The 20,441-nt window shown below is 40.8% G+C and overlaps 2 protein-coding genes across 5 annotated transcripts in view; one reads left to right on the forward strand and one right to left on the reverse strand.

Annotated features, from left to right (window-relative positions):
* Positions 1 to 15,702, forward strand: part of ralgapa2 (Ral GTPase activating protein catalytic subunit alpha 2) — a 164,716-nt gene extending 149,014 nt beyond the window's left edge. For 3 of the 4 annotated variants that reach the window (XM_059520864.1, XM_059520865.1, XM_059520866.1), the window contains 2 exons: positions 8,530 to 8,654; positions 13,838 to 15,702. In XM_059520864.1, the coding sequence (XP_059376847.1) occupies positions 8,530 to 8,654; positions 13,838 to 13,995 (283 nt within the window). In that variant the 3' untranslated portion in view covers positions 13,996 to 15,702. Of the gene's footprint in view, positions 1 to 8,529; positions 8,655 to 12,067; positions 12,105 to 13,837 lie in introns of all 4 variants that reach the window. The other variant, XM_059520867.1, reaches the window with a different exon arrangement.
* Positions 15,703 to 17,697: 1,995 nt separating this feature from the next.
* insm1b (insulinoma-associated 1b) lies at positions 17,698 to 19,957 on the reverse strand. The gene has a single exon (XM_059521115.1). The coding sequence runs from the start codon at positions 19,763 to 19,765 to the stop codon at positions 18,425 to 18,427; it is 1,341 nt and encodes a 446-aa protein (XP_059377098.1). The 5' UTR covers positions 19,766 to 19,957; the 3' UTR covers positions 17,698 to 18,424.
* Between the last annotated feature and the right edge of the window lie 484 nt (positions 19,958 to 20,441).

A 20,441-nucleotide genomic window follows, 5' to 3' on the forward strand; every position in this document is an offset into this window, starting at 1 on the left:
CAATGAAATTATCGACTTGTCAGACTTTCTAAAAATCGCGAATCCCATTTGGCAGGAGTGTCTTCACGATTATGACTGTGAACATAAAGCACGGCAAAAACTGAAAGTGAATGATGTCTGTCGATCACTGAGGAGGATAGTATGTAAACCTCACAGAACTCCTGCAGCAGTTCTTGCACAACTTGCTTGCACCTCTCACGGAGCACGATTTCTACAAGATTCTGCTGAAGACACAAGATCAAGCCCCTCTCAGTCTGTGGTGGTGATACTATGTAATCAGTGGAAATGAGTCAGACTGCGCCATCTGTTTGATCTGACTGATGGTGTCAGCGTCTAATTAGAGCAAAAGTGCAGCAGAAATGCAGAAAGGCATCTGTATGCAGAACATTCCATTCACAGACGGAGAATGTCAGAAATACGCTCGCTCGGACGATATCCCAAAAGCAGCGGGGCCTTTTTTTCTCTCTCTCTCTAAACCAGCCAATTATCCTCTTCCCCGGCTAGACAGCAAGGTCAATGTGATTGGTGGAGGTTAATGGCTGGTGCTTGGCTGGAGTGGAGGTTGAGCATGCATGGTCACTCTCCAGTTCTTCAACTTCTCCATCCTCTCAAAAGAGCCCATTCAGAGGCCAAATAAGAGAGGGCCGAGCAGAAAGGTATTGTTAACCTTTGCCATGTCTTGATAGTGACAGCGGTGAAATGACGGAAATTTGCATTTGCTTTTTAAACTCTAAAATGTCTGTCCTTCAAAGTTCCAGCCCATCATATTTGTTTGTAATAGAGGTTCATTAAAGTAACATTCTAATAGCAGTGTAATGTGGAAGACCAGTTGGTGAACTTTTTTGTAAAATATTACACTGTTTGTAGTACAAAGTACCTTTTTTATGCCCCTGTGTTATGTTTAAGTAATTTCTTTTTGATTCCTTAATCAGTGCAAAAAAACTGAATGTTCTAAATTGAAAGTAATATTTACTCATCTCCCAGTTTAAAAAAAAGATGGTTACAGTAATGTAGTGACAGTGAAAGTTTGTGGGCATTCCTACATTTATATTTTGTTCATTCTTCTATACAGAAAAAGTTTTAAATTGACTTATTGTTTTAAGTTTTCTAAGTCATCTTACTAATGATGGGTGAATAAGCAGTATTTTATGGATGGCTGCATCACTGGTGTGTCTTATGTAAAAGTTACCAGCTTTTGACTTTCAACTTGACATGCATGACAGGAGTTGCTTGTACACTTCTGCTCAATAGTTTGGGCTTTTAGTGCTTTTGAATTAGCATTTATTTAGTCAAAAATACAGTAAAACAGTAATGTTGTGAAATATGATTACAAATAACTGTTTTCTGTTGAATATATTTGAATATTTTAAAAAGTAATTTATTCCATGATGACAAAGCGAAGCTGAATTTTCATGTGATCCTTCAGAAATGATTCTAATGTGCTGATTTGCTGCTTAGGAAACATTTTTGGTTATTATCCATGTTGATAACATTGGCACATTTCTTCAGGATCTGTTTGAATAGAAAGTTCAAAAGAAGAATGTGTTTGAAATAGAAATATTTTATAACATTATAAATGACTGATCAGTTTCTTCAGTATCAATATTAATATCTTTCTTATCCCAAAACTTTGTAGTGTAGTGTAAACAGACAGTGTTGGTTAGTGTTTTTATTATCACTCTAGTGATAACTAGATAACTCATGTTAACAAGTTTATCTTGCCAAGTCTTGTGGCCATTCTTTTGAAGCAGTGTGTTGTAGTTTGTCCTACTGAGTGCATTGCTACATAAACTTCCATTGTATGGGCATTACAAAATTAGAAAATTTTGTAAACATTCCTTTAGTGGGTTAATTCACCCAAAAATGAAAATGCTGTCAAGTAATTACTCACCTCCATGTCGTCCCAAACCCATAAGACCTTCGTTCATCTTCGGATCACAAATTAAGATAGTTTTGATTAAATCTGAGTGCTCTCTGGCCCTCCATAGACAGAACTACCATGTTCAAGGAACAGAAAGGACATCGTTAAAATTGCCAATGTGGCGTCAGTGGTCAACCGTTATAGGTCTGGAATGACACAAGGGTGAATAGTTAATGACAACATTTTTATTTTTGGGTGAACTATTCCTTTCACAGCAGCAGAAGCCGTGTAGCTGGCATTAGTGAGGGGAACATTGTGACTGTTGCAGCTGCTTCAGGCTCTGCAGTTGAACGCAGAAGCTCAGCTCAATGGGCTGTCCTCAGGCTAAAACTCCAGAGGCTCCTTATGTTTCAATTACTGCCTCCATCTCCGACCCGACCTCGCTTTTCTCCAGCTTAACCAGAAACAGCAGTGCAAGGCCTCAAGACTCTGTTTGCTAATTGACCCCTGCGATGCTAATAAAACAATAAACCCAACTTCAACAGCTCTAGCATTACACCTCTTTCTTTTCCTTAGGTCTCTGAGATAGCATGCCCATCTTTACTCTTTGTCACAAACCTGTTCCACTTTATCAAAGTGCTATGTAGGTTTAAATACTAGATGTTTAAACTTTCTGAATCAATGTTTACAGACCTTGGTCAGACGAGACACTATTTTCTTGTTATCGATGGCCAATGAAACACTGAAAATTTGTCAGAAAAGCAATTACACTAAATACAAAACACAAAAAAATTAAATTAGATAGATAGATAGATAGATAGATAGATAGATAGATAGATAGATAGATAGATAGATAGATAGATAAATAAATGTTAAAATAAATAATTAATCAGAAAAACTTAGTTTGTTCTTAAGATAGTTCTAAAAAACAAAACTTTGAAGAAATTAAATTCTTGAAAAGAATGTACTTAAAATAATCATAAATAGCCTTTTTAAGTAAGGATAACCTCCATTTTTTTATCTTAATTTTTAAATTGATTTAATGTTTGATTATTTTATTTAAAAAAAAATAATAATAATAATAATGAAATCTTAAGAAAATTATGAACTACTTAGCATTTAAGACATTTCTTAACTTATTTCTTAAGATTTTGCTGATATCCACATGCTTGTCTGTCTCTCGCAGCCTTGTTTTCATTCATGTCACTCTTAGGGATGTGTACCGAAACCCGGTATTAAAATGGCCCCGGATAATAATGTACTATGTATTTTTGCTTAATAATGTTATCGTGCACATTTTATCTCACAAAACATTTCAAATGTGCAATTATATTAAGACGTTTGTCTGTGAGATCTGCGAGATCTCTCATGCGCGCCGTGGAGGATGTCTGTCAGTCACACACACACACACACACAACAAGAACGAGCGCGGCGCACGCACAAGGGGCCGTTCACATATCGCGTCTTTTGCGCGCTCAAGTGCGTTATTTCAAATGTAGGCGCGGTATGCACGCTCATAATGGAAGCGATGCGGTCGCAATTTTTAAATTAATTTAGTAGCAGTGCTACTGCAAGCAGTTTTTAGTGCTGCAAATCCATTTATCCATTGCTGAAATTTCCGTGTCTTCATGGAGAGAGCAGGTCATGGTTGCTTAGCAACGACAGACTCCTCAGGAGCGCAAGTGCCCGAAGGCTTTGGGGGAAAAAATCAGAAAGCGGCATGCCTAGCGTTTTCCACGCGTTTTTAGACGCGATATGTGAACGGCCCCATACATTACAAAAACTCCCGCTAAATAAAAAGAGTGACGATGGCGGAGACAGCAAAACGTTCCAAAGTGTGGTTATACTTCACTAGAGTTGATGCAGACAACGCTGGTTGTCATAAGTGCAACAAAATGTTTGCATGTAAGGGCGGAAACACAAGCAATCTGTCAAAGCATCTTTCAAAAGTGCATTATGTGCAGACAGAGAAATGCAAAGTTTTCGACTGCCTAACCCAACACAAAGTAACACAACACAAAGTACCGATAAGAATACCGTTAAAGTACCAGACCGTTAAGCAGTATCGGTAAGAGTTGTAATACCGTTAAAACCTTAACGATACCCATCCTAGTCACTCTACATATGGTGTCTACTCTTATTAAAGTCCATTAACAGGACAGTTTTGTCATATTTCATGATGTAATCTTAACCACAGCTACTTTGCTCCTACCCTGCGTCATCTGCTAATTCCTTATCTCCACGAACATGTTAATGACAGATTTCTGTGTATTGTCAAACTAGCATTGTGACCCTGAGTCAGCGGTGTTATATCCAGGCTGAGGTGTCCTGTGGGGGAGATCTTTTGTTGTGTGTGTGGACAGAGGGGAGGGGTTTCAGGGTGGGATGGGTTCAGAAGGTGGTCCCAGGGGTCTGGCCCCTGAGTTGACTGCTAATGAGAAGCCATCTGAGGCCCTCTGAGGCCCTGTGCACCTTGAACATGGCCACTACTGCCACCTGACCTTGGCTTTGATCTGCCAAAGTGCTTGACCTCTCAATTCCCCACTGGCCACCCCTTACCATCTGGACAACAGCACACATACTCATCTCGCTCTATCACCCTCCTGCACACGTCAGAAAATATTATCATTTCATGATGACTGATTTGGGTGATATAAACAAATATCTGTTTTTTCCACAAAAAAGTGGGGATTATCTCTTTTTTCTTTTTTGGATATTATGTAGACAGTATTTAGCTAAGTGTGTTTTTGTGCTGGTTTAGGTCAGTGGATAGCTGGTAATGGTGGTAATGAAACACCACTGTGTTTTACTCAGAGATACAACGATTCTGCTGTGGATTTGTTTTTGACTATTTTTGTTGGCCCTCAAAAAAAAAAAAAATATTGAGTCAATAATTAATTGTAATATTGCTTAACCCTATGAAGCAAAACCTCATACTGGGCCTTTAAGAATTGCCCATATATTGGATTTTAAGGTTATTCTAACTGGATTAAACTAGGTTACATCACAATAAGAGCATGTGTTCTCGAGGAATGTTGCATGTTTTGCAAAGTGTGCATTAAAACAACAATTACGATATCAGACAATCCACATCCTAACACCCCTATACACGGATCGATTCAGATTCATACTCGAATCCAAATGTTTCCCTATTTGAAACAATCTTTTTGTTGATGCAGTGTTCTGCTTCGGTTGTTCTGGGTGAAGACCCAGTTGAATAGATTGTTTTGGACTGTTCCTGAATACTCAATGAGTCTGTGCGCTCCCCTGGGCTTCTGCTCTCGACAGCCTTTAATGCCTCGCCTTTGTCACCTGGTGCACCGTGGGGTGGCAAAGTGGCCTCCAAAAGAGTGGAAAAAGAGCATTATCTCTTAAAACCCCTCTGCAAAATGCTTAGAGGACATTTTTTTCCTCCAAAGTGGATTTGCTTCATCTGTTTTTCCCAGCGCTATTGTACTGTTTGTTTACACACTTTCTTCCCCTTTCTCCCATCTACGCACAATCTGACCTGTGCTCGAATGAGGTCATCACATTATTTTACATGGCAGGGGGATGTTAAATTTTGACACCACATCCCTCTCTCCAGCGCTTTCTAGAACATTCTGTGTAGATGTTCTGGGAGCACAGATCTTTAGGAGTCATGTTCTTGCCATTAATGATTTAGGAAATTCCCACTTTGCTTCGTTTGCATGGGACTGGAGTGTTTTCCATCGCAGGTGCTGTCAGGGTGACTTAAATTACAATCACGTTGGGAAATCCCTAAACTTCAGATAAGACTTTCTTCTCGTCGACAAATTGTGTAGATTCCCGCTGGTCTGCGTAAAGTACAGAATTACCCCGTGTTTGTTTTTCTGTCCTGGAACGGTGTCATCCGAGCGACCTCTGTCCATGCAAACATTCCGCATATTTCCTGTATGTTCTGGTCTCCCTGCTTCCGACAGAGACGAGCGCTCTGCTTTATTGAATTAATCCACACCACCGTCATCCAGCCCAACTCACGCATTCAGCAGAACAACTTGTGCCACAACAATTAGAGAAACCCGAGACGGAGAGGAGATGGCAGACAAATCATGCCAGCAAATGCAGCTTGATTGTTTTGACTCCTGATGCATAGCTGTCGTTGCCTTTCTCATGCTATAATGTTCAATAAAGGGCAAATCCCACATCTAAACACCGGCATACATTTATGCAAACAGCTGCCGAGTCTACATGGTATCATGAAAATCAGAGGTGTGCCAGAAGCCGCAAACATCGTTTAGGGGCAGATGAATGTACAATGCATAATGTGCTGTGACCGCTGCATACATTTGTTCAATAGATGAGAGGTTAGTATTTTTTTTTTTTTCATCCTCAGGAAGTGGGAGTGCAGGTTGGCCGATGGCAGCGGTGACTCCGGCTGAGGTCAATATTTGTTTTAGGAATCTCAATAGCTAAGCCACGCTTAAGTCATCTGCATCTCTGATAATGGAACGCCATATGGCTCTGTTGACCTTGTGGGATCAGGCTTATTATCCCTTATTCTCATTCCTCTATCTCTCTGTCCTCTAGTTCACGCACATACACTTTTCTTTTGCTCCCATTACTTTACGGCCAGTCGCCAGTTCATATTATTCCTTTTTTAATGCTTTTAATTTTCATTCCTGGTGAGCCATAAAGTCACTTTACTGTAATGCTGTCCATGTTTCTATAGCAGCAAAACCTGCTAAATAATTTTTAGATGGTTCTCAGAGCAAGTGCACTCAGACTTGTGTGTACACACAGAGAACGTTGTGTGCTGTCCGTTGCTGGTCGTTTCAGTTTCAGCGATGGTAGGTTTTATGTAAAAAAAAGTTTTTCTTCCAGATACGTGTGCCTCCTTCCTCCCCGCTGTGTGTTTTTAGCAGAAAAGCATGCAGAAGTGAAGCAGATTGCTCTCTCCTTGTGTGCAGCCCTCAGGCTCAGGTGCCTGTCAGTGCTGGGTTCAGACAGACCTTTTCAACAATTTGTCACGGTTGCCTCAGCCCCTGCTGCGCCGGCACGTGGCACACACACACACACACACACACACACAGCCAGCGTGGTCATGATGGAGTGCAAAGGCCTTGGCAACAGCCTAGCGCCTGGCGGAATAAGCAGCCTCCCTAATGAGATGGGAATGGCATCAGTGGGGCCCTCCAGAATTTCAGCAGGCAGGCATGTGGCCCTGGAACGCCCCTGCCTCCACTCCACAACCTATTCATTAGACATCAGAGCGCACACACATGCACACTATATATACATGTAAATACAGCAGTACACACAGATTGTATGCGTGTATCAGTTTTTGAGTGATTGCCAGGCTTGCGTTGGTGTGTATGTGAACATCAAGGCAGAAACACCTGCTCGAGCGTTTGTTTGGACGGTTAACGGACTGTAGCTGTAACTGAACAGGCTACGCTCACCATGTGTGTAATGGCTTTAGGAGTCTGCTGGAAGATCTGATTTGTTTCATCTGCCATAGTACAGGTGCCCACACTATTACATGAAGTTGCCATTTGCCCTGAAATGCCAACTGGAATGTGCCGGACCCTAAAGGAAAGCTTTAATTAAAGCTAATCATAATAATCTTTTGTTGTTGTTGGGTTTTTGTTTTTGGGTTCTTCTGTTACATCTCCTTTTTAATTCATTTGCCCTGATTATTTTAGCTTCCTGTACATGGAAAAAAAGATGAGTATTCTTTCATCATTTACACCCTTTCAAATGCATTTTGTACTTTTGACCTTTTTATTCAAGGAATCCTGAAATATAAAATGTAAAAAAAAATATAAAAACAAATGTATAAAATGTCACATGTCACTTTTATATATATATAGAGAGAGAGAGAGAGAATATAAATGTCAAATATTTGAAGCTGCAAAAACAATCAGCAGCAAATCAGCATATTGAATGATATCTGTAGGATCGTGTGCGCTGAAGACTGTAGTAATGATGCTGAAAAGTTAATAAATTAAACACAGTTAGAAAACGGCTATTTTAAGTTAGAATAATGTTTTTACGATATCACCGTTTTGACTCTATTTTCATTAAACAAATGTGGCCTTAATGAGACCTGTTAAACATTTCAGAAAATTGGAAACAACTTTTTTTGTTTTATAATTACATTTATTTGTGTTCATATGTTTATATATAAAATATCAGGGTTTTCAGCTCCTTGATACCAATCCCGGTTTAACTCACTTCTCTTTAATTTGCAAGTATTTCTGGTCATCTTAATAGGCTTGTGCAGGTGTGTTTGGTTCTGGCTTCTGAAGACACAGTCGCACGATAGCTTTGTTTCGGAAGCAGACCAAAATTATTTTAGTAAGCTATTTCTTCTGTTTTTGCCCCCCACTTACTGTTAGATCTCAAAATGCTTCCCTGCACTTCTGCATATTCAGACTAACAAAACTCATGAGACCCGGTGGCATTTGGCGTCATTGGCATCAAACATGGTGCAAGCATTTGCCATTTTTGAGTATGCATGCATGAATTTTAGTGTGTTCCTCACACAATACGTCTTTTGTTTTCCTTTTTTTGGATGATTCTGTTTCTTCCCAGTCTTTATCTGTGCTGTTGTTCGATTTCCTTGATAATCTTTATTATCCCATTGTCTGTTCGTTGCTGCTGGGTAACTTCAGTGGCTGTGTTGATTTTCCTTGACGGGCTCTCAGTTATGAGGAGAGGGCTCTCTACCTGGAGGCCATCATTCAGAACCACAAGGAGAACATGACCTTTGAAGACTTCACTGCCCAGGTTTTCTCACCTTCCCCCAGCTACTGGCCAACGGGAGGTGCAGGTGAGACAGTGTTTCTGTTTTCATTCTCCTTTCCTATTTCCTGTTGTTGATAGCAATTTATTTCACCATCTTGTTCTTCATGTACATACAATAGTAATCACGACAATTGTGCAGTAAGTAAATCTAACATTAAACTTTACATATGGTACACACTACAAGTGCACATATGGTAAAATAAAGTGCAGTTATTTTGTTTTCATTTGAATGTCCCATGCATTCTTCTGAGGTGGATGATGCACAGGTGCACGGACCGCTCAGCCGCTTCAGTTTAAGAGCAATACAGCCTTCGACTGTGAAAGCCCAGTAGATCAATCTGAAAATGTGCTTTAGCACAGCTTATAGAGTTACATAACTGAAAGGAGAAAGTGATGTGGTTAAAAATCTATTTAAAGTGCTCTGGATCAGGGTCCCAACAGGAAATTATAGGTTAATATCATTTTTTATTTCTAGACCTTGAAATTTAATGGAAATGAATCAAATATTTAAACGTCTTGGACGTCTTCTGTATATAATATATATTTGATTCACTTATGCTCAGCTCTAAAATATTGATTTGGCTAGAAATGCCATTTGTGAGTTCAATCACTATAAAATATATTTTATCTAATAATTACATGACTGGAAATTCATTGGCAAACCTTTGTGGGAACCCTGGAGAACAGTCTGATCAGTGTTATATACTATATTGTCATTTTTGTTCACTTTATTGTTTTACATTTTCTGTTTTCATTTTAATTTTATTAAAGTTTTAGTAATTTTGATGTGTTTGGCATTTTATTCATTTTTTTTAATGTCTATATAGTTAAGTTTACTTTTTTAGTTTTAGTTTATTTGATTTGTTATTGTAGTATGTCAACTAAAACATAATGAGAAATGTTTCCTAGCCAGCTAGCTGAAATAAAATGAATTTAAGGTTTTTCTTATATTTTATTTTGTTTCAGTTAATGTTTTTGTTTTTAAGCAATATGATTTCATTTCTAAGTTATCAATAATTACCCTGTTTCTCATACTACAATCATAATTCTAAAAAACATTTCCTCTGACTTTTTCAGGATGCTGTGGATTTAGAATCTTCAGTTCTCTTTTTTAATTTCCAGAATGACAAAAATGTTCTCCTTGTTCGGTTGGGCATGCAGTGCATTTTATAGAGTTTATTTCCATGATGTGTTCTGGATGTTAATTGACCCAATCCCTGAATGCAGCAGCGATGGTGTAGTGCACTATTCAGGACACATTCTTTGGGATAATTTAGCAGAATGATGCTCTGCCCGTTTTGATTTCTCTAGTGGCACCCATTTATCTCGCTGTGAAAATCGCTGTGGTGACCTCTGTTGACTGCATAGGGAGCAGCACACTGACCTCAGAGAGAATGAGAATCTCATCCATTAGACACTTCAATCTCCATTTCTCTGGCGTTCTCTTCTTTTGCCTCTCAAACACATCAAAAACTGCTTCCCCAGATTGTTGTTCTCTCTTTTTCCTTCTTCTGTTGGCCTCATTCTCTCTTTTGTTCTAATTAGCTTCTCATGTTCACTTATTTTGTGCTTCACCTCAGTTGTCATTCCTGTTTCTTGTCTTTTTCTGTTTCAAAGTCTGTATTTATTTACTAATTAATAATTTATCCATAAAATGCAGGCTTAGGTTGGAAAGAAGTTTTTCTATATATACGTACATACACAAAATATAAGCTCTGGTCCCTAGAGAGCTGTGTAGCCAGACAGCATTATAATGATTCTTTAAACTGAGATACATAACTTTATGATTGCACAATTACAATGTCATTCTGACCAGTGTTGATGCACTTCAGAACCATTTTATTGTTAATGGAATTCCTTTGCAAATAAACTGGATATATAATAATTCACATTTTCCTAATTTTACAATTTGACATGAGGTACAGTTTCACTGTTCCAGTGTCGACATAGTAAAGCCATTGCTGCGGCTCAAGCACTTGTGCTTTTAGGAGATAACTTTTTATATAGACAGGTTTAAGAAGACCAGTTGTGGAACAGAGCCATAGATTCCCTCATAAATGCATGGTCCAGACCCATAGAGGAGCGTTCAGACAGGCCTGGAGCCTTGAGCTGTTGTGTGGGTTACAGTCTGTGACGCTACTCCATGTTTCGCCACCATCTCACCCATGACAGCAGGCAGGCGCTGGCCAGGGATGGTTTGGGACGTGGATTACCTCTGGGCCAAGCTGGACTGTAAGACTTTTCCGCTTGCTTCCTCCATTAGGCATGTGGCCCACAAACCTGTCTCTGTCTCTATCTTTCTCACCTTTTCTATACAGCATGCATGTTCCCTCTTTTATGACACTGAATTGAGCACATAGACTTTTTTTCTTAAACGGCTTCTTTTTAAAAAAAAATATTACACTTCTGGAAGGAAGCACAGTTTATCAGATGAAAAGTCCACTGTTGCAGACTGTTACAAAACCTAGTTCGCTTCCAAATAAGCAACTACTTTTCAATACAGCATTCTAAGCTGAATGGAAGGATTTCCCCAGCAAGCATGAAAAGCAAGAAAAATCAATTTGCATATAGTATATATTCCAAATGTTAAGAATATTAGAATAATAATAATAAGATGATGATGAATGAAGCTGTATTTTTAATTGTAATACTTCATTATTATTATACTTCAGATATTACTAATGTTGCTGCCAGTTGTTGAATATGATGCCTTCAGATGCTGTCTATGTAGGCAGCTCACTAGGTTTTGGAACAGAGCTTTGAGGTCAGGGTCATAGAAATGTATGTTTGTATACATGCAGGATTCTGTGCCTTTTAGTCATCTCATTGAGTTGAAAGATGGTAATGATTTGTTTAATTTCATAAATGGTAAACTGGAGTTTCTCTGAAATACAACAGATTAGTGTGTCTCATAAACATGTGCAGGCATGTAGGCACCAAATATCATTTACACTCTCACTAAAAGAAAAAATATATATGTTTTGTTACTTCTATATCGTCACCTTGCACTGTTGTGAGCGTTATTCCAGTGCAAGCACCTTTGTTCAGAAATAACCTCAGTTACATAACACAAGTTAAATGCACATAACGTGAAAAACCATTTGAAGAGTGTTTTGCATCCCGCAGCTTTTCTGTTCTGTTTCCTGTGTTAAATATTCTTTCATTCTCAGAAAACACAAAGAAGTGAAGTGGGCCAGTGTGAATAGAAATGTGTTTCACTGTCTGCTTGTGTTAGCAGCCACAGTCTGTCATGATCACTTTGTGTTGTGTATGTTAACATTTTGTTGTGTTGTCCTTCCCTGACCCCTCAGCATTAACATCTAACAGCCATATTTTCAACAGCGTTCTCATTCTCTCTGTCACACACACACACACACACACACACCCGTGACGGTGCACAGCTTACGTGTTGCTCTATTGTCTTCTCTCCCTCTGTAGATTAAGTGTGTTACAGGTGTCAGTACAGTAACCGAAGGTAAGAGTCTTGGTCTGAAGTCACAGAGACCCCGCCCCCTTTCCCCGGCTCGTCTACTCATCTTCCCTCTTTATTTCCATTAATGAGCTGCATCTGCTCGGAGCTTTTAAAGGAACACAGAGGCAGAGCTGCATTGGGGCTGGCTGTTCTCTGATTATGGACGCCAGCGGAGAAATCGTACACAGTAGCAGCATGAATGGGTCTCCAGCCTCCTCTCCTGCATGTCTCTGCTTTATTCTCTCTTTTCCCCTCTTTTCTCCTGTTGCTTTGTCCTATGGCGTGTGTCTGTTTGCCTGAGGCCACATCTGACACTAACACCTGCCCTACTGGAAAATGTCTTTGTCACTTACGCTTTTGTTTGGATTGCTGCAGGGAACCAATGGGAATGAGGGCCACTTACTTAAAATATATATATAAAGGCCAAACAGGAAATAATTCTATAAATTCTGAATATGTAGTTTGGGATGAAAGGTTGTAACCTTTGATTATATTCTGTTTTGACTATATTGTTAGGTATAAATTTGAATATGTACCATTAAAGGTCACTGTAAAGTTCTAGATCTGGTTTATACACTAGCAATGAAAAGTTTGGAAGCATTAAACTGATTATTATTATTTTATTTTTTTTCAGTTGAAATTTTTATAATTTGATGCATTTTTTATAATAATAATCATCATCATTAAAATCATCAGCATCATAATAATAAATAATGAGCAGGTGTGACCAAACTTTTCAGTGTTTTAGTCTATATATATATATATATATATATATCTAAATTCCTCCTGTGGAACATTTTGGTGTTTCCACTTTTATTTTTTTAATGTAAGTGTATTTCTGAATAATACTTAAAATAATATTGTTTATTAAAGTATATTACAAGTATAAAACAAAATAGAAAACCATTTAAAATATAATTTTGTGTTTGGCCCCATGTTATATATGTATTTTTACTCTTATTCTCATATTTTCCTTTTCTTAATTTTTTTCAACAGTGTTTAATGAAACAGTAGATGGTCTGATAAAGACATAAATTCTCAGGGTTTGCATGATTGATTTGATTCTCAAATGAAACCTGATGATCAGACGTTAGTTAGTCGATCACTGTGATGACGAGCGCTCTGGATCTTTCCGCTCAGCTTCAGTGTGGAAACAGTCGTCTCAGACAGAAATCCCTGGCACCACAGATAGTTCAGTCAGCGTTAGAGAGGAGGTGCGTGCTGGCATCCCGAGTCCTCCTGAGATGGTCTCTGTGGACGTGTGGAGCGGACAGCACCCCGCACTCGTTTACTCCTCCCTAACTCCTTTCACATGCTGAGACTGTTGTTCTCCGCTCTCCTCCCCCTCTTTCAAACAAGCCCTGGAGTGGAGGTCCTCTCCAATGAGCGCATGTTCCCCACACCATCTGCTCGCAGAAACTTGAGATGCCCATAAAAAAAAAGAAAACGGTCGGAAAGAAAGAAAGAAAATAGCCAAGCAGATGCCATCTTGACAAAGCAGGAAGCTTGTTTAATTTAGATGCTTTCAGGAGTACCAGTGTCTCAGATCGCCAGCAGAATCCATATTTTGCTTTTCTTTGTTTTTCTCGTTCTATTGACGTTTCTTTTCTGCAGCATTTTATGTAATGTCCATTGGCATCCGTCTCTATCAGAGGATGTTTTCTGTTTCAGCAGCTCATTAATATCATATCTCTGCTGATTCTTCACTCTGCGTGTAATATGTCCTCCCTTCCCAGGTTCCCTCAGCTGCAGCACGAGCGCTGACCTCAGTGTTACTGTGATGACCAACGACTCCGGCGACCAGGTCTCGCCCACCATGCCCCGCGCCTCTAAGAACCGTGTTTCCGGAAAGCTCCGCCGCTCGGCCAGCGCCATCAGCAAGTCCTCCAACTGAACTCTTCCTCCGGCTTCAGACTGCAGTGTGGATGAATGTATCATTTGACTCTAATGCTTTCCACCCGTTGTTGTTGTTTTGGGAGTTTTTTCTCCGTTTTAAAGTCAAGTAGCAGTGAAAGTTGTCATAAAATTATGTAGCTTCACTTGCCGTGAAGAAACAGAAACTGAAGTTATGCTGAAGCGAATCTGCAAATGTGAAATGAATTGCTATTTTCACAGCAATGCTGCGTTTGGACTGCGATTTGTCCCAAAAATGTCCTTACGACAGAGTAGCGAGTAGACATTTCAAAAACCCTGAGCTATTAGCTAGTTTGTTCTTTGTTGTTTGAGCTTTTCTTTATGTCAAACACTGAAACCCAATCATTGAAGCATATGGGAGAGACTTTTTGTCCCGTGGCAGCACTGAGGCGCTCTTACAGCGCTCTGGGCCAGTCTGAGAAAATACTGGCAATCATCAAAAAAAGAGTCTCCAGTCTCCTTTTTCTTCTTCAATAATGTAATCAGTGGCATCTGAAGTACCGCAGACTGCACTGAAATCACTTTTGCTATTATGATTTACTTTTAAGCAACTTGTTTGATCATTTCACAGAACTGATTTATGCCACATGCCGAATGGAAAAGGCAGATGTTTGTATTTCAGTCGAGGTGGAGCATGAGCGTGTGCTTCTTCATTTGTGAACTGAACCTGTCCCGTTCCTGTCATGTAAATCTACTCCGACATTCCAATGTTTTTGCACTCACTCGGTGGTGAAGATGCCGTAGGTCGATGTTTGTTCCGTTCTTCCCTCTGTATTTGGATGTACATTCATTTCAATTTCATTTGATAATATATCTATTTGTTTCATGTTGTGTGTATGTATATATATATGGAGAAAGATCTGCCATCGTACTATACCTGACTAAACTCCTCAGGTGAAGCTGTGTGAAGGGAGCTGTTCACAGTGCCTGTGTAGTACCTGTCCGTTTTAATTGCCCCCACTTCCCACACGGAGAGCAGTGTGTTTTTCCAACGAGTCTTACATTTCACTGGAGTAAATTGAATGAGATTGTCTGCGTTTTGTGAGAGTGGCTTCTGTCTGATTAGATGCTGGATGGGGGATCTTTTCCACCTGCGTCCCTGATTCCCGAGTGCCCTTTACCGTACCAGCAGCATGCCAGCGCTTCTCTCTCTCTCTGCTCTCTTCCCGTAGAGACACGGCCTGGTTGACATGGAGGCCAGGTGTAACACGCCCAAACTGCAACAGCACACATGTTGCACTTCTTTGCCTTACCTGTACACTTGTCTTTTATTGTCTCGCTTCGTCTGATACCTCTTCTCTCTTCCACGCTCTGAATGAAAAACGCTGACGAATGTTTGCAGAGCCACAGTCCAAATCTCAACTGGGACGATGTGGGTCTGAAATGGGCTTTGGGTTAAAGATACTGCAACTGGGCTGACTTCTGTTTGATGATGTGTTCAGTGTAGACTTGTTTATTGTGTCTCTCTCTTTTTTCTTTGAATGTTCTTAATTCTGAAGGATATAAATATATTAATGCCTGTAATATAATCTTTGTATAAGATGCTGAAGATAAGGAAGCTTAAAAATTTCGTCATGACTTGTTAACATATCAGACTGTTTTTAATAGAAAAAGTAATCGCTTTATCTTTACTAGAAATGTGAAGGAATCGAAACATTTCATTAAATCGATTTGAAGTTCATGTTTATATGCATTTGTTTGGTCTGTTTTTGTTCAGTGTTTCATGATTCATGGGTAGTTGCTGTGTCCTGCAATTTGATGTAATTTAAACTGTATTTATAAATAAGAAACGCCACATTGTATAAAAAAAATCATTGGAGCAGGGTTCACTTTGAAAAGGTTTTCTCTCTGAAATTGCTACAAAATGTTACAAATTATGATGGGTAGCGTTGAATTAACATTAAATTTTGAATTATAAAGGTTGATATAGTATTTTTCTGGTAGAGTATATTCTAATAAGATTTACTTACAACTTTTAAAAAATTATTTTACAGTGTCTTTAAGTGAACTGCAATAAGAGTGGTTAAAAATGCTGCTCCACTAACTAAAATAGACACTTCAGATTAACCTAAATGTTGAATAACTATTAAATGTATTTACTATTTTTCCACTAAATACAAACACTGTTGTTATTTCCAAACCTGTATGAGTGTCTTTCATCACAAAATGAAAGTCATCGGAGTCCAAATACCTTCTTCTGAGTTTAACAAAAGAAATGTAGTCATTTTTGTCATTATCGAAGGCCGGGTTTTTATGCATGAAATGGGACATTGAATTTGACCTCCCGCTGTCCTGCTTCTGACCCGGAGAAACTGTAGGATGATGTGCTGTTGTACTGTCTGTGCGTCTGAATTCATCCGTGACTGCTCTTGTGGGAGAATGCATGGCCATATTGTGTGTTCGAGCGAGTGGGTGGAAGTGATGCTCGGGGTTAGAGGTTGGTCTGTTGCTGGAGCCGAGGGAATATTGAGGGTAACCTGACCCTCCCATCTGTCTCCCCTGCTGCTCCGTGAGCACAGACGCGTCCCTCGCTGGAGTACAGGTGCACACGCTCCAACACCTACAGCTCATGCAGGTGGCCTCCAGCACACTCACATTTAATTACTGACTGACTGACTGAGTGTGTGTGTGTGTGTGTGTGTGTGTGTGCAAAACCTGACCAAAACAACATGTATGATTTTTTTCTTCCTTTTCTTGCCAATTGCACTCTGAAAATGCATAAAATAATGGTTCTGCATAAACTGAATAAAGAGTAAAATCATTAGTGAGAAACGGATGACAGCTGTGAAGCGTGAACTTTACACATGAATAGAATGTGCACAGAGGATTCTGTAGTTTAAACAATCAGATGCTCATTTAGTGAACTTCACCCTGATGACATCTTTGATTTATTATTTGTATTCGTATATACTGATATATTGACTCTTTCAGGAACATGTTATGTGAGTAAAGCACAAGATGGATTGGATGCTTCTTTAGAGATGTTTCATGGTCAAAATAAAAAATAAAAATCGTACAGACCAGGCACAGATAGAAAAAAAATGGTTCCCACTTGGCTCAGAATCAATAATGCCTGTGTTGAAATGCATTACAGGTTAATGCCCTTGTACATTATTACAAAGGCTGTTGTCACTCTTTAAATGCTTTCAGCTGAATTTACAGTGGGCCAACTACATTATTCATCGATCAAGCAGAGCTTACATGGTGACTTCAGAATGACCTGACCAATTTAAAATCAATACCGCTGCCATTTAAAGCATGGAAATGGTCTGGGATAGAAACTGTAAAGGTGTGAATTGTCAAAGGCTGGCTTTATATCATTTGAGCATTTGACACTTGTGGAAAAACACCTTGTAGCTGCAATAACAGTTGGTCATGCTGCACATTAACTTTGCAGTAGTAGACTGCACAAAAAAGCCCCACTTTGTACTTTACATCATACATTTCTGTTAACTGCATGAACCTGTAGATAAAACCAGGATGGAACCTTTACGTGTGCATGGAGTGACTGGCTCTTGGAAATACAATAATGTGCTCATATTGTGTTAAGCGTCCAAACGAAGGGTCGCTGCCATTTACAGTTCGCATATTAAGCGATGGTAACTGTCTATGATATTCAAATAAACTATTGTATAAATAGTAGACAGTGGGATTGTGGGCAAGTATGTGCATACAAGAAGCGTTTTCATTTTGAAAATATTTTATTTGAGTAGACAACACGAACGCACATATAAAGCGCTAGGTAGCAAACATTTAGGAAAATAAGCTGTATAGGTAGAAAAAGATTGCATCTATAAGAGCTTCACGTTTCAAGAGAGCGCACAAAACCCAAGACAAGATGATCTCGACACAACGATTCGACTGCAACATGTGACACGGGAGAAAAGTCACACAATAATTTATACAAAGCCATTGAAAATAAATAAATACATACATAAATAAATAAAATATTACGAATAAACATATTACAATAATTTTACATCATGATAGTAAGCTGTAATTGTGTGTCGACATTCAAAAACAATCATTACACTGAAGAGTTCTTAAGGCAGTAGTTTGATGTATTTCTCTAAAGGCATTTATGGCTACTAAAGGGAAAGTTTTCAAGATTTGTTGATGTAGTTTTCAGTAGGAAGAGAGGGAGAGAGAGAGAGAGAGAGAACATTTCAGTCCCGTAATCCACATACTAGATTAAAGCTACAGACGTGAAACGCACAGCATGTGAATTCAAGGCAGAGGTACAGGGACATATCTTAGGTCTAGGAGCTATTACATTACCATGTGTGCAAGGGTCCTAAAAAAATACCTTTGTAAGGAACAAACTAATACATTTCTCCAGACTTTTCTAGCAAGGGGTTGGATGAAGAAAATAGATCGTTCTACAAGGACAGATCGGTGTGGGTTCGTCTTCAGCAGGCGTTGCGCACGGGCATCTGGAGAAGGATGACTTGCCTGTTTTCGGTGGGGTGGCATTTGTTGATGTGCCTGGTGAGACCCGGCGAGCTGTAGAAAGAGGCAGGGCAGAACTTGCAGGGAAACGCCTGGGAGTCGTCGTGCAGCAGGCGCAGGTGTCGCTCCAGACTCGCCCGGTTCGGCAGCTTCTCTCCACAAGCCGGACACGCGAGACAGTCCGCGGGGCTCAGATTGAGCGGAGCCGGGCTTTGGTTGTCCTCCGAGGGCACGATGTCGGGGCTCTCCGCGGTGCGCAAAGCCTCTGCGAGGAGCTGATTTTGGAGCGCCTGGTGTCCCAGGATGTGCTTCCTCAGGTAGGCTTGGCGCTTGAACCTCTTCCCGCAGTGCTGGCAGTCGTAGATCCCGTCGTCGGAGCCGGACTCTGACAGACCCGGACTCGGGGAGTCTCTGTCGCCGGGGAACGCCTCGGGAAACGGTTTGGTGGGCTGGAGGGCTTGTTTGGGCGCGCTCGGCACGCGCGGTTTGTGCCAGCGCCGGTGGGAGGCCAGGTTCGCCGGACAGCTGAAGACCTTCTCGCACTCGGGACACCTGTACTCCACCCGCACTATCCGGGAGCACTTGTGCTGTGCCAGAGAGAACGGGTCCGAGTATTCTTCTCTGCAAAGCTGGCATATGAACTCCCCCAGGGGTCTGTTGGTGTTGCCCGAGGTCGCGCGGGGCTTCACGTCCACGGGCCCCTCTTTGATTTTCAGGCCCAGCACCGGGGATGTGGTGACCTCGTCCTCGAAGTTTAGTTTGCGTATGGCTTTGGGTTTCTTGGCGCTTTTGCTGCTTTTGCGCTCGGCGGCGTCAGAAGGTCTTTTGGCGCCGGTTCGGATGACGGGCGCCGTTCCGCTCCGGTTGCTGTTGCTGGTGCCGATTTTCAAGTCGACCGGCGCGAACAGAAGATGATGGTCCAGGCTGGTGAGAGAGGCGGGAGTAGGGAACGACTCGGCAGAGACAGGCGAGCCGAGGTTGAGACTCCTCTCGAAATATTTCCTGTCGTGCTCCTTGCTGATGGGACGGGTTGGGCTGTACAGGGCTTGGTATACCGTCTCCGGGTTGCCGAACCGCACCGGCTTGGCGCTGTGGACCGGCACCGGCACCGGGGCCTCTGCTCTGTCCGTCGGGAACGCCGAGGTGATGCTGTCCGGCTTGGAGGCGCTGGGCGCGGGTGGAGACGCGGCGATCGGCGCGATCTGACAATCTGGAGTGGATCCTCCATCCTCATCCGAGCGTATCCGGTACGAAACGAGCGCCGCTTTCTTGTTCCTTTTCACCAGGAATCCTTTGGGCATGATGAGGCGAGGATGACAAGGCACAACAAAACGAGATCCAGAGCCACAAACGCGCCGTCCGCCTCCCTCCCTCTGAGAGATGCTTTTGCTCCTCGACGCATAGCTGCACTCTTTTTAAGCCGGAATGATGTTTTGTTCTCGCCCCTCGCCGCCGCGTCTTCGTCCAATCAGGAGCGAGCGAGGATCTCTGCGGAATTGCCCGTGGGAGGGCTGAGAGACTCGGACCGGGCGCTACAGAGCAGATGTACATGGCCTTTATTGTAGTAATGCGCGCTGCTCTCCATTCACGGTCTGATGGAGATGTATAGAGAGCAGCGCGTGCCGCAGAGGGAAATGTCACTCACTGGCCTTCATCGTCGTCTTCACATTTTGGAATGAGCGACAACAAAGAAAGTTCTTCTCGGAATGCATAGTTTAGAGCTGTGATGGAGAATGTCTTCACTTAAATCTTGACGCATGTCTATGTATTATATATTTAGAATGTTTTTAATATTTTCATTTGATTTATGTAGCTACTACAGACTGCAGCTTTAAGTGTTTGTTTCGATCTACATTGAATTAAACTGTATAAATTGTCATTTTAATGTAGAATGATTTTAAGTACGTCGAATGCAGAAGTGATTACATTAAAATTGCATTTATACAATAATTTATCATCAATCGCCTATAATTGCAG

This window comes from Carassius carassius, chromosome 32, assembly GCF_963082965.1.
Source record: "Carassius carassius chromosome 32, fCarCar2.1, whole genome shotgun sequence".
Taxonomy (NCBI): domain Eukaryota; kingdom Metazoa; phylum Chordata; class Actinopteri; order Cypriniformes; family Cyprinidae; genus Carassius; species Carassius carassius.